At 44.3% G+C, this 14,885-nt stretch overlaps 1 protein-coding gene across 6 annotated transcripts in view; it reads right to left on the bottom strand.

Moving 5' to 3' along the window:
* CDC25C (cell division cycle 25C) overlaps positions 1-14,885 on the bottom strand; it is a 52,409-nt gene that overhangs the window by 24,558 nt on the left and 12,966 nt on the right. For 4 of the 6 annotated variants that reach the window (XM_062189073.1, XM_062189071.1, XM_062189072.1 and 1 more), the window contains exons 9-11: positions 8,165-8,314; positions 5,965-6,066; positions 3,724-3,786 (exon numbers count right to left, since the gene is read on the bottom strand). In XM_062189073.1, the coding sequence (XP_062045057.1) occupies positions 3,724-3,786; positions 5,965-6,066; positions 8,165-8,314 (315 nt within the window). The remainder of the gene's footprint in view (positions 1-3,723; positions 3,787-5,964; positions 6,067-8,164; positions 8,315-14,885) is intronic. The other 2 variants (XM_062189077.1, XM_062189075.1) reach the window with 2 other exon arrangements.

The following is a 14,885-nucleotide window of genomic DNA, read 5'->3' as shown; positions in this document are numbered from 1 at the left end:
AGTATACCAAGATTGGAGCCAGCATTGTGATGCAATGGGTTAAGCCACTACTTGTAATAAAGGCATCCCAGTTTGACTCCTGGTTTGCTCTGCTTCTGATCCGGCTCCCTGCCAATGCACTTGGGTAAACAAATGAAATGGATCTAGTACTTTGGCCCTCGCCACCAAGGTGAGACACCCAGAAGGAATTCTGGACTCCTGGTTCTGACCTAGACTAGCTCTAGCTGTTGCAGTCACTTGGGAGGTGAACCAGTGAATAGATGTCTCTCTATCCCTCTATCTCTGTTGCTCTTTCAAAATAATTAATTAAATCTTAAAAAAAATAAATAAAGGGGCCCACACTGTGGACTAATGGGTTAAGCTGCTACCTGCAGAGCGAGCATCCCATATGGGAGCCAGTTTGAGTCTCGGCTGCTCCACTTCAGATCCAGGTCCCTGCTAATGTGCCTGGGAAAGCAGTAGAAAATCATCCAAGTTCTTGGGTCCCTGCACCCATGTGGGAGACCCAGAAGAAACTCCTGGTCCTAGCTTCAGCCCGGCCCAATTCTGGCTGTTGTGGCCATTTGGAAAGTGAATCAGAGGATAGAACATCTCTCTTTCTTTTTCTCTCTCTCTCATCCCCTCTTTGTAACTCTCCCTTTCAAATAAATAAATCTTTAAAAAATAAAAATTAGGGATCAGCGCTGTGGCATAGTAGGTAAAGCCGCCACGTACACTGCTGGCATCCCATGCGGGCGCCAATTCGAGTCCTGGCTTCTCTACTTCCAATTCAGCTCCCTGTTACAGCTTGGGAAAGCAGAAGATGGCCCAAGTCCTTGGGCCCCTGCACCAGCGTGGGAGACCCAGAAGAAGCTCTTGGCTCCTGGCTTCGGATCAGTGAAGTTCTGGTCATTGCGGCCATCTGGGGAATGAACCAGCGGATGGAAGACCTCTCTCTCTCTCTCTCTCTCTCTCTCTCTCTCTCTCTGCCTCTCCTCTCTGTATAACTCTGACTTTCAAATAAATCTTTAAGCTCCCTTTCAAATAAATAAATCTTTAAAAAATAAAAATTAGGGGCCGGCGCCGTGGCTTAACAGGCTAATCCTCCGCCTTGCGGCGCCGGCACACCGGGTTCTAGTCCCAGTTGGGGTGCCAGATTCTATCCCGGTTGCCCCTCTTCCAGGCCAGCTCTCTGCTATGGCCCGGGAGTGCAGTGGAGAATGGCCCAAGTGCTTGGGCCCTGCACCCGCATGGGAGACCAGGAGAAGCACCTGGCTCCTGGCTTCGGATCAGTGAGATGCGCCGGCCGCAGCAGCCATTGGAGGGTGAACCAACAGCAAAAAGGAAGACCTTTCTCTCTGTCTCTCTCTCTCTCACTATCCACTCTGCCTGTCCAAAAAAAAAAAAAAAAAAAAAAAAAAAATTAGGGACCGGCACTGTGGCATAGTAGGTAAAGCCTCCACCTGCAGTGCTGGCATCCCATGTGGGCGCCAATTCGAGTCCTGGCTTCTCCACTTCCAATCCAGCTCCCTATTACATCTTGGGAAAGCAGTAGAAGATGACCCAAGGAGCCGCTACACCCATATGGGAGACCTGGAAGAAGCTCCTGGCTCTTGGCTTCAAATCAGCCCAGTTCTGGCAGTTGTGGCCATCTGGGGAGTGAACCAGCAGATGGAAGACCTTCTCTCTCCCTCCCTCTCTGCCTCTGCTTCTCTGTAACTATGACTTTCAAATAAATAAATATTCTTTTATTTATTTATTTATTTATTTATTGACTGACAGGCAGAGTGGACAGTGAGAGAGAGAGACAGAGAGAAAGGTCTTCCTTTTGCCGTTGGTTCACCTTCCAATGGCTACTGCGGCCGGCACGCTGCAGCCGGTGCACCGCGCTGATCCGAAGCCAGCAACCAGGTGCTTCTCCTGGTCTCCCATGCGGGTACAGGGCCCAAGCACTTGGGCCATCCTCCACTGCACTCCCGGGCCACAGGAGAGAGCTGGACTGGAAGAGGAGCGACCAGGACAGAATCTGGTGCCCTGACCGGGACTAGAACCCGGTGTGCCGGCGCTGCAGGCGGAGGATTAGCCTCTTGAGCTACGGTGCCAGCCAAATAAATAAATATTCTTAAAAAAATGAAAATTAAAATAAAACAATAAAAACAGATATAGATGCAATAACGTTTACCTCAGGATTGTTTTAGTTTATCAACATATTAGAAATGATTAAATATTCCAAAACAAGTTTGATTAAAAAAAAGAGTAAACAGGACTAAATAAATTTAAACAATATTAAATAAGATCATCCCAGCTCTGGCCAATGCAGCCATTTGGGGGTGAGCCAGTGGAAGGAAGACCTCTCTCTCTCTCTCCGCCTCTGCCTTTCAAATAAAATAAATCATTAAAAAATTTACTATTAAATATTGTTGAATAACAAATATTCAATAAGTTTGATTAAATAAATTATACATGAGTAGAAAAGATTATATATCCACTAAAATTATAATGTAGTAACTTTTTATTGATATGGAGAGATGATTATAATATCTTGTTAAGCTAATTGCAACATTGTATATTCATCATGATCCCATTTAAAAAATTTGTTTATTTTCATTTTATTTGAAAGGCAGGGAGACAGACACAGAGTGAAAAAGAGCTATCTCCATCTACTGGTTGACTCTCAAATGCCTGCAACAGCTGGATCTGGGCCAGGCCAAAGCCAGGACCCCAGAACTTAAACTGGGTCTCACATATGAGTGGCAGGGGGTAAAGTACTTGAGGCACTACTTGCTGCCTCCCAGAGTGTGCATTAGCAGGAAACATACTGGAAGTGAAGCTGAACTAGAACCTTCGCACTCTGGTACACAAAGTAGGTATCCCAAGCAGCATCCCAACTGCTGCGCTAAATACCCATCCCAACAATCCCACTTTTATAAAACAGATGTTAGCATAAAATCTAGAAGGCCATAAGGACAATATTATTTCTGATTATCTTGGGTAGAGAGATTCCATGTAGAATGACCCAATAATTATTGTATAAATTAAGAGGTTTTGGAAATGAACAAGAACAATATCAATAATTATCCTCACTGGGGCCGGTGCTGTGGCCTAGCAGGTAAAGCCGCCATGCCGGTGACCCATCTGGGCGCCGGTTCAAGTCCTGGCTGCTCCACTTCCAATCCAGCTTTCTGCTAAGGTCTGGGAAAGCAACAGTGGATGGCCCAGGTTCTTGGCTCCCTGCATCTATCTGCACGGGAGAGCCGGAGGAAGCTCCTGGCTCCTGGCTTCGGATCAGCCCAGCTCCAGCCAAGGGGTGAACCAGTGGATGGAGGACCTCTCTGTCTCTCTCCCTCTTTCTCTCTCTACCTTTCTGTAACTCTGCCTTTCAAATGAATAAATAAATCTTTAAAAAAAGTTTTCATTGTTTTTCTGCCTTTTAGTTAGAAATGGGATCATAAAATGTAAAACAGGATGTACAGTTATTCTAACTGAATGAGCTTTCTTTTTTGTGTTTTGTAGTTTGTTTTCTTCTCCCCCTTTTTTCCCCTCCCCTCTTTTTTAAACAGATTAAAATAAGAGAGATATAAGAATGATACAAAAGGGGGTCCTTTAGTACAAGCTACAGTTGAATAAAGAGCTTATGTGAGTGAACACAGTAAAAGAAACACAAATGGAAGTGGGGATTTTAGGGACAGAACAGACCAGATGGTAGCTTATGTAACCAGTTGCCATCTCCAGCAATCTGCTTACTGTTTCTGGGTTGATGTACTTCAGATCTTGGTGTCTCCCTGACACGGTTGGCAGCACACATACCTAGAAATACCCAAGAGTTGAAATAATAGCAAGTATTCCATACCCAAGTTTGGGATCAAAGACCCATATATTGTCCTTTCCAAAAGACAATTAAAAGCACAGAAATCTTCAAAAATCAATGGCCTTTATAAAATGCACATGCAGCAGTTTTTGAGAACTGAATCCGAGGAACTAACCAAAGATGTGCACAAAATTTTAGATTTCTCTATAAATTATGTTCATCTTGGCACCATTCATAAGGAAAAGTTACAAAACTAAATATTCAGTCAGCACTGTGGCATAGCTGGTAAAGCCACCGTCCTGCAGTGCCGACATCCCATATGGGCACCAGTTTGAGTTCCAGTTGCTCTACTTCTGATCCAGCTCTCTGTTGTGGCCTGGGAAAGCAGTAGAAGAGGGCTGAAGTCCTTGAGCCCCTACACCCATGTGGGAGACCTGGAAGAAGCTCCTGGCTCTTGGCTTCAGATCAGCCCAGCTCCAGCAGTTGTAGCCATCTGGGGAGTGAACCAGTGGATGGAAGCTCACTCCCGTTCTTTCTCTCTTTGCCTCTGCCTCTAACTTTGCCTTTCAAATAAATAAATAAATTCTTAAAAAAAAAAAAAAAACCTAAATATTCTGGGGCCGGCACTGTGGCATAGCGGGCAAGGCCACTGTCTGTAGTGCCAGCATTCCATATGGATGCCGGTTTGAGACCCGGATGCTCCTCTTCTGATCCACCTCTCTGCTATGGCCTGGAAAAGCAGTGAAAAATGGCCCAGGTCCTTGGACCCCTGCATCCGCGTGGGAGACCTGGAAGAACTCCAGGCTGCTAGCTTCGGATCAGCACAGCTCCGGCCACTGCGGTCAATTGGGGAGTAAACTAGCAAATGGAAGACCTCTCTCTCTCTCTCTGCCTCTCCTTCTCTCTGTGTAACTCCAACTTTCAAATAAATAAATAAATTTCTTTAAAAAAATAAGTATTTGACAAGAAAGGATTTATAAATTAATTATGAGTAGCCAAAAAATGCACCGGCGCCGCAGCTCAATAGGCTAATCCTCTGCCTGCAGCACCGGCACACTGGATTCTGTCCCGGTCGCTCCTCTTCCAGGCCAGCTCTCTGCTGTGGCCCGGGAGTGCAGTGGAGAATGGCCCAAGTGCTTGGGCCCTGTACCCGCATGGGAGACCAGGAGGAAGCAACTGGCTCCTGGCTTCGGATCAGCATGGTGCACCGGCCGTAGCAGCCATTTGAGGGGTGAACCAACGGAAAAGGAATACCTTTCTCTCTGTCTCTCTCTCTCACTGTCCACTCTGCCTGTCAAAAAAAAAAAAATACAATAACATGTAGTTGTTAGAAATAATGAGATGATACAGAATTGTTATTGATATGAAAATATGCCTCTGATACAATTTTTAAAAATATTTATTTATTTATTTATTTATTTGAAAGTCAGAGCTAGGCAGAGAGGAAAGGCAGAGAGAGTGGTGTTCCGTCCAGTGGTTCACTCCTCAGTTGGCTGCAACGGCCGGAGCTGCGCCAATCCAAAGCCAGGAGCCAGGAGCTTCTTCCAGGTCTCCCATGCAGGTGCAGGGGCCCAAGGACTTGAGCCATCTTCTACTGCTTTCCCAGGCCACAGCAGAGAGCTGAATCAGAAGAGGAGCAGCTGGGACTAGAACCAGTGCCCATTTGGGATGCCGGCGCTTCAGGCCAGGGCGTTAACCCGCTGTGCCACAGCGCCAGTCCCACCCCTGATATAATATTAAATGGGGCAGAGGGCAGGTAACCCAGCAGATCATAAGCTATTATAAACTATTTCTGTGGAAAAACTAAACAAAAAAGTATTTCTGGGTTTTCTAGGTGTGCATGTGTTTGTGAAAATATATAGAAAAAACTGTGGTACATACACTAAGAAATAATTACTCTGGTTAAGTTTTGGGATAAATCTCTTCATTTTCTGCCTTTTCTGTAATGATCAATATTATTAATATAAAGATGCTTTTAAAAAGGTGAAAAGTTTTATACTTTCTTGACTGTTCTAGATTTTCCTAGAAGAAGTAAGGAATACTTTCTCACTGGAAGGGCTTAAGGTTTAGATCTTAAAATGGTGCTTGGTGAGGACACATAATTATATTCAGTGTTTCTGCAAAGACAGAGGACAAAAGATTCAGCTGCAAAATGAATTACTGAATATGGGACTCACCTTGGAGAAATCACCAATCAGATGCCCCTGGTTAGACTCTTCTTCCAGCATGTGAGCAATATTAACGTCACAGAGGGAAAGTGTCTTCTTTGGACCCACACCCTGAAAATGACAAGATTCCCACTGATGCCCAATGCTCGTGTTAAGGGTTTAGAGATCAGAGATAGGGGAGTGGAGGTTCTTTAATAACAGCATACCTCTCTCCCCAAGGAAATAAAGATAAGCACAAGGACTTGGCAATAAGGATGGATATCCCAGCATGTTCATAACAGGATACAAACACTAATAAATCTTATAGGATCTTGGTTAAACAAATCACATTCCACACATTATAGATTGCCATGATAGAGTACAAAGTATGGTGTTGGTTAATTTTACTGACATGGAAATAAGTTTATCATTAAGTGTGTTACAAATCACGTACTTTGTAATACCACTTTAATACAAGATAGGTAAAAAGGCCTGGAAGACCATACATCAATCAAGTGCTAACTGTAATTATTGCTGACATGTGAGATTATGAGTACTTTACACTAGCTGCTTTTTGCTCATTTTGATTTTTAATTTTCCTATAGTATCATATACTGGTTTTAAAATATCTAATGATATTCAGAATTTTTTAAAAGGGGAACCAGGGCTAAGTTTTCTGGAAGTGGCTTTCTATCACACTTGTGTGTTCTGAGAGGTGGTTTCTGCAGACTACACAGAGCAGTATTAAGGCTCCATCCCAGGTAGGTTCCCCTGCATTCTCTCAGGTTTTAGAAGAGAAGGTTGTCGTTGTGCACTAACTTCCCACACAGGACCTCTGCCCTCAGAGAGTTTTATGATGAGAGTTAACAGTAAAACTTGTTTCTCAGCCGGTGCTGCAGCTCACTTGGCTAATCCTCTGCCTGCAGCGCCGGTACCCCGGGTTCCAGTTCCAGTTGGGGCGCCGGATTCTGTCCCGGTTGCCCCTCTTCCAGGCCAGCTCTCTGCTGTGGCCCAGGAAGACAGTGGAGGATGGCCCAAGTGCTTGGGCCCTGCACCACGTAGGAGACCAAGAGGAAGCACCTGGCTCCTGGCTTCGGATCGGCACAGAGCGCTGGCCATAGCGGCCATTTGGGGGGTGAACCAACTGAAGGAAGACCTTTCTCTCTGTCTCTCTCTGTCTAATTCTGCCTGTCAAAAAAAAAAAAAAAAAAAAACTTGTTTCTCAAAGATTTATTCATTTCATTTTAGTGATTAAGTGGAGGATATTCTTATGTTCATAAAAATAAAAAAGTTGTAGGGATCGGTGCTGTGGCGTAGTAGGAAAAGTTGCTGCCTGCATTGCCGGCATCCCACATGGGTGCCGGTTCAAGTCCTGGCCACTCTATTTCCCATCCAGCTCTCTGCTATAGACTGTGTGCGAAAGTAGTGGAGGATAGCCCAAGTCCTTGGATCCCTGTAGCCACATGGGAGACTTCAGGCTCCTGGCTTTGGATCGGCTCAGCTCTGGCTGTTGCAATCATCTGGAGAGTGAACCAGCAGGTGGAAGACCTCTCTCTTTGTTTCTGCCTCTGTCTCTCTGTAACTTTGCCTTTCAAATAAATAAATATCTTAAAAAAGAAAAAAGACAATGAAGAGATAACCTAAATAGTTGCTTAAAAAAAGGCTGTAAAGACAGTATGATGATATCACTTCTTAAACTATGCTATAACATATTTATTTTTTATAAGTCTTTTTTTTAAAAAAGATTTATTTTATTTATTTGAAAGAGTTACAGAGAGAGAGACAGAGAGAGAGAGGTCTTCCATCTTCCCAGGTGGCCACAATGGTTGGAGCTATGCCGATGAAGGCAGGAGCCAGGAGCTTCTTCCAGGTCTTCCACGTGGGTGCAGGGGCCCAAGGTCTTGGGCCATCTTCTACTGCTTTTTCAGGCTATCCCAGAGAGCTGGACCAAAAGAGGAGCAGCCAGGACTAGAACTGGCACCCATATGGGATGGGGGCACTTCAGGCCAGGGCTTTAACCCACTGCGCCACAGCACCGGCCCATAATATATTTATTGTTAAATATTTTATGTATGTATAAAATATTTTCTGTATAAAGAACAAAAAAAAAAGCAGCAAAGATCAAATAGAGAAAAGGAAAAGGAAAAAGACAAAAAAGCAATTCCCAGACCAGAAAAGTAGAGAGGACAATGAGAAAGAACAACAGGTTCTGATCTTAAAAAGTTCTTACCTTCCTGAACATCTTATGGCCAGAACAATACTTTTTGTATACTTTATTTGGTATCATGTTGTCCTTGGATTTTACCTGCTTTAGTCTTGGCCCGTTCAGACCCTCTGGCATCGAGGGTGAGCGATAAAGGCAGCTTCTGTTCAGGGATGCCTGTTTGGGAATACCAAGTGAGAAGCCAAAAAAGTTAGTCTAAATAAAGATTATATTTTTTTTTTTTTTTGACAGGCAGAGTGGACAGTGAGAGAGGGAGAGACAGAGAGAAAGGTCTTCCTTTGCCGTTGGTTCACCCTCCAATGGCCACCGCGGTTGGCGCGCTGCGACCCGCGCACCGCGCTGATCCGATGGCAGGAGCCAGGTGCTTCTCCTGGTCTCCCATGGGGTGCAGGGCCCAAGCAGTTTCTAGGTAAAAAAAAAAATGAGTAAAGTGGAAACAGTTGCAAACCATAAAAAAAAAAAAAAAAGAAAGAAAGAAAGAAAAGAAAAGAAAGGAAGAAATGGAGCAGCTAGGATATGAACCAGTGCCCAAATGGAATGCCAGTGTTGCAGGCAGCAGCTTAACTTACTACACCACAACACAGGCCCTAGGTGAAAATTATTAAACAACATATGTGTATGTCACTTTTTTGGTAGTAGTTTCTTTGAGTGAGAGAGAAAAAATATAAGCCAGTTTTTTTAAAAAGTAATTATTAATGGAGAAGGGGAAAAGTCACAAATTAAACATCATGCAAGAAAAAGAGAAACACTAGAATCATGGAGCAGGATGACAAATATAGGATTGACACTATGAAGCTCATCAGGAAAAATATGGACAAAATACTATGAAGAATTAGCCCTGAGAGTTGTTGACATAGAAATGGACTAAAGTACAGAGGACAGATTATTGCTTATTTGAAAGGCCTTATTTGGGCATATTATACCCAGAGGTAGGGAGATCTATGAAATGATTTGTGATAACTACCAACTAATGCAAGATTTTATCATTGGTCCAAGATACCTTCTACCTTGGGCTGAGATAACAGGCAAAAGCTCTCTCTCTCTACAAAGTCACCTCACCAGTGTTATGAATTGGTTTAGGAGAGGGCTAGACAATGAGGGAGCCATTAGTGGAAGACAGCTGATGGACAATGATTTCTGAGGGAAGACAATAGGAATATTAATATTTTACTTTATACCAACTATGCCTATCATGTTGTTTATTATATCCACAGTTGGCCCTTGCTCATGGGCCAGTTAGCTACGCAGTGCACATTTTATATACCAGTGTTCTACATCCACCCCTTCCCTTGGACAATCCTCCTTATGTCTCTGTCTACTGGACCCCTAGCCACTGATGACAGAACTATAATGCAGGTTGATCACACCTATTTAGTGGTGTATTTTGTTGTTGTTGTTGTTTTTAAGATTTATTTATTTATTTACTTGAAAGTCAGAGTTACACAGAGAGAGAAGGAAAGGCAGAGGCAAAGAGACAGAGAGGTCTTCCATCTGTTGGTTCATTTCCCCGCTGGCCACTATGGCCAGAGCTGTGCCAATTCAAAGCCAGGAGCCAATGTCTTCTTCCAGGTCTCCCACACGGGTGGGAGATGTACTTGAGCTATCTTCCACTGCTTTCCCAGGCCATAGCAGAGAGTTGGATCGAAAGAGGAGCATTTGGGACTCAAATCAGTGCCCATATGGGATGCTAGCACTGCAGGCAGTGGCTTTACCTACTACACTACAGCGCCAGCCTGTAGTGGTATAGAATCAGAAATAAATGACCCAGGCCTATCAGATTTCCTTTTTTCATGTCTAATCTGGAAAAATGAAGAAGTAATTAAGCTGGTAGGGGCCGGAGTTCTGGAGTGGCGGGTGGGGCCACCGCCTGCAAAGCTGTCATTCATATGGGCGCCAGTTCGAGTCCCAGCTGCTCCACTTCCGATCCAGCTTTCTGCTGTGGCCTGAGAAAGCAGTAGAAGATGGCCCAGGTCCTTGCCCCTGCACCCACATAGGAAGACCCAGAGGAGGTTCCTAGCTCCTGGCTTCAAATCGGCACAGCTCCAGCTGCTGCAGCTGTTTGGGGAGTGGGCCAGTGGATGGAGGATCTCTCTCTCTTTCTGGCTCTACATCTCTCTGTAACTCTGTCTTTCAAATAAATATTAAAAAAAAAAAAAGGAAATAATTAAGATGACAAGAAGGAAGCCAAGAGATACAGCTGCAGTCAAGCAGACAGAAGAAGGGAGTTTATGAGAGGAGTGGTCAGGAATTGAGAAGCAGGTTGCCTAGGCTCTGTGACAGACTTCCCTTTATGTAATTTCAGTTTTTCCCTGAGAGGGCAGGACAGAGTTAGATCAAAATTCAAATTTGCAGGCCTTAGTGTAATCTTTGTTGTATCCGAAAGAGCATCTCCAGGAACACAACATAATTGTTAAGGTAAACACTCATTTTATAGAGTTTGCAATTAATTAACTAAATGAAATGGATCTAACTTTCTGTACTGCATCTAAGGAATTTTTATCTAACTGAAAGTCACAAAATTTTTCTCCAATGTTTTCTTCAAATGTTGCAGTTTCTGTCCTGCAATTCCTGTCCTGGCTATTCCACCTCCAATTCAGCTACCTGGTGATGGCTAGGAAAAGTAGCAAAATATAGCCCATGTTTAGGCCCCTGCCACATACTTGGGAGACCTGGATGAAGCTTTTGGCTCCTTTCTTCAGCATGGCCCAGTCCTATCCATTGCAGCCATCAGGGGAGTCAATCAGAGGATGGAAGATCTCTCTCTCTCTCTCTCTCGCTATCTCTATCTCTGACTTTCAAATAAATGCTTAAAAAAAAGAATACTAGCTCTCAAACTTCAGTGTGCATCAAAATCACCTGGAAGAATAGTAAAAATACAAATTGTGGGGCCAATCCCAGAGTCTCTGATTCAGAAGCTCTAGGATGGGACCCATAAATTTGCATTACTAAGAAATTTGCTGGGAGGGCGGCGCGGTGGCGTAGTGGGTTAAGCCGCAGCCCGTATTGCTGGCATCCTATATGGGCACCAGTTCGAGTCCCGGCTGCTCCACTTCTGATCCAGCTCTCTGTTGTGGCCTGGGAAAGCAGTGAAAGATGGGCCAAGTCCTTGGACCCTTGCACCTGTGTGGGAGACCCAGAAGGAGCTCCTGGCTCCTGGCTTCGGATTGGTACAGCTCTGGCCGTTGCAGTCAATTGGGGGGTGAACCAGTGGATGGAAGACTTCTCTTTCTACCTCTCCTTCTCTATGTAACTCTAACATTCAAATAAATAAATAAATAAATAAATCTTTAAAAAAAAAAAAAAAGAAATTTGCTGGTAAGTAGTAAGTGTTTAGCCTGGTGGCTGGGAGGCCCGAGTCCCACATTCTGGTGTCTTGGATGCATTCCTGGCTCTGGCTCCTGAATCTAGCTTCCTGCTAACGCAGACTCTGGGAGGTAGCAGTGATGGCTCAAATTATTGTGTTCTTGCCTATCACATGGAGACTTGGATTGCATTCCTGGTTCCTGGATCCAGCCACTGCCAGCATTTGGGGAGGAACCAGCACAGTACCTTGGTTGCACTAGCCATATATATTAAGTTCTCAATAGCTACAAATGGTTAATGGCTACAGTATTGGACAGATATGAAACATTTCTTTACTCTCAGAGAGTTTTTCTTTTAAAAAAAAAAAAAACTATTAATTTGAAAGGAAGAGTTACAGAGAGACAAGGAGAGACAGAGAGAGGTTTTCCATCTGTTACTTCACTCCTCAAATGGCTGCAACAACCAAGGTTGGGCCAGGCTGAAGCCAAGAGACAGGAGCTTCTTCCAAATCTTCCACGTGGGTGCAGGGGCTCAAGGACTTGGACCATCCTCTGCTACTTTCTCAGGCTTATTAGCAGGGAGATGGGATTGGAAGTGGAATAGCTGGGACATGAACCAGTACGCATATGGGAGGCTGGCATCATAGGTGGTGGTTTAATCCACTATACCATAGTGCCGGCCCCTACTCTCAGAAAGTTTTTCTGAATAGCATTGCTCCAGATAAAAAAAACAATGCTGAATCAATTTTTTCTTTTTAATTTACGTATTTGAGAAGTAGTTACAGACACAGGGAGGGAGAGACAGAGAAAGTTTTCCCATCCATTGGTTCACTTCCCAAATGGCCACAATGGCTGAAGCTGAGCCTATTTGAAGCCAGGAGCCAGGAGCTTCTTCTGGGTCTCCCACAAGGGTGCAGGGGCTCAAGCACTTGGGGCATCCTCCACTGCTTTCCCCAGCTGTTACTAGAAAGCTGGACTGAAAGAGGGGTAGCATATATGGAATGCCAGCCCTATAGGTGAAGGCTTAGCCTACTATGCCACAACTCCAGCCCCTCAACATTATTTTTATACTTTATTCAAACTCTGAGGAATTAAGTTTATCAACCTTATTGAAAAAAAGCAATTATCAATGTTACATATTCCTAGGAAGATTTTTACCTCTCAGGTATCTTCAACAGGAAACACAATATTATTCAGAACACAGGCTAGAGGCAGGCAGGTCTCAGTTTAAGTCCTGGCTCTGTCACTTTAACTATGTGACTTTAGATAAGATACTTTACCTCAAGGCCCAATGGCCTCCCCTTAAAGTGAGAGATAATATTCATTCTTCTGACAGAATTAAATGTGGCATTAGATACTGATGTAAACTGTCCAGTGCACGCTAAGTAGTCAACTAACAGGAGCTATAATGAGCCAGCTCTCATTCTTCTTTCTCACCCTAGTCTTTTAGTATCTCCAATACTAAAACCAACAGCATTTCCTTTTTTTTTTTTTTAAGATTTATTTTATTGATTTGAAAGACAGAGTTACAGAGAGAGAGGGAGAGACATTTTCCATGCACTGATTCTCTCTCTAAATGGCCACAATGGCCAGGGCTGGCTCAGGCCACAGCCAGGAGCCAGGAGCTTCTTCCAGGTCTCCCATGTGGGTGCAGGAGCACAAATATTTGGGTAATTCTACACTGCTTTCCCAAGCCATTAGCAAGGAGCTCCAAAGTGGAGCAGCAGGGACTTGGGTGGCAGCTTAATCCGCCATACCACACTCTGGTCCAAACATTTCACTTTCCTACAATGCTCATTAATAATGCTTTGGAAAGTGACTTCATAACTCATCAAACGCCTGCACTAAGCTTTTCCAGCACCCTGCATTAGGCTCTCACAAACTGATATTTAAAAAGAAAAAATCTACTCTACCACCAAGAGGTCAAATGCAATATGGCCTCAGACTGACTAAAATCGCTGTCGGGGCTGGTGTTGTGGCACAGTGGGTTAAACTGCCACTTGCAGCACCAGCATCCCATATGGGCACTAGTTCAAGTTCTGGCTACTCCACTTCTGATCCAGCTCCCTGCTGCTGCACATGGGAAAGCAGCAGAGGATGGCCCAAGTGCTTGGGCCCATGCACCCACATGGGAGACCCAGATGGAGTTCCAGGTTCCTGGCTTCTGCATAGCCATTGCAGCCACATGGGGCACGAACCAGCAAATGGAATATCTCTGTATCTCTCCCTCTCTATGTAACTCAGTCTTTCAAATAAAAAAAAAAATCTTTATTTATTTATTTATTTGAAAGGCAGTGTTACAGAGGCAGAGAGAGAGAGGAAGGCAGGTCTTCCATCACCTGTTCACTCTCCAAATGGGCACAATGGCTGGAGCTGGGCCAATCAGAAGCCAGGAGCCTAGAGCCTCCCCCACATCTTCCACATAGGTGCAGGGGCCCAAGGACTTGGGCCATCCCCTATTGCTTTCCCAGGCCATAGCAGAGAGAGGGATCAGAAGTGGAGCAGTCAGGACTCAAACTGGTGCCTAAATGGGACACCGGCATGGTGGCTTCATCTGCTAGGCCACAGCACTGGCCCCATAAATAAATCTTTAAAAAAACAAAATCTCCCCCATCTCTCAAACTTTCTGTCAGCAACTTCTAATCACATTACTGTCCTTACCTTACTGTGTCTACCTAATGGGATCCTGCTTCCCACCCAGGTTTTCATTTGTCACTGTTGACTGCACGGCTACCTTTAGCATCATCACCTTCATTTACCGTGGGCAATCCCCCACCTCACTTAATTATCCCTGGCTTTCCAAAGCCTCCACTCTTGCTTCCAGGCCAGAGCATTCTTGTAGGAAGACATTAGGCTATGCAGGTCTATCTTACAAGACCACACAAATATAATCTTATTAACCTTTTAGTAATTCTGTAGTATATAAAAGTCAACCATACTCTTTCTCTCTCTCTCACTGTCCACTCTGCCTGTCAAAAAAAAAAAAAAAGAGTCAACCATAGCCTTCTTAACACTCTTCAAGACCCTTAGCTACCAATCTTCTCAGAGCAATCAAATTACTTTCATGTTTACTCTGCTGAGACCATCAAGGCCAACAAGCACCCCTTACTTATCAGCCTTCTTCATAACTCCACATATTTCACTCCTTAGCCTACGATAATTAAGCACTTGTATTACATAGCACCAATAATTAAGCACTGTTGACAAGTATTGTTCTATAAGCTTTATGTGTAATTATCTCATTCGATCTTTATGGTAACCCTACCAAATAAACATTAAAACTATGTCTGGGCCAGTGCCTGCAGGCCCGGCACACTGGGTTCTAGTTCCAGTCAGGGCGCCAGATTCTGTCCCGGTTGCCCCTCTTCCAGGCCAGCTCTCTGCTGTGGCCTGGGAGTACAGTGGAGGATGGCCCAAGTGCTTGG

Source organism: Lepus europaeus, chromosome 4 (assembly GCF_033115175.1).
Source record: "Lepus europaeus isolate LE1 chromosome 4, mLepTim1.pri, whole genome shotgun sequence".
NCBI lineage: Eukaryota > Metazoa > Chordata > Mammalia > Lagomorpha > Leporidae > Lepus > Lepus europaeus.
The sequence above is the reverse complement of the archived record's forward strand: the minus strand, read 5'-3'. Positions and strand labels throughout refer to the sequence as shown.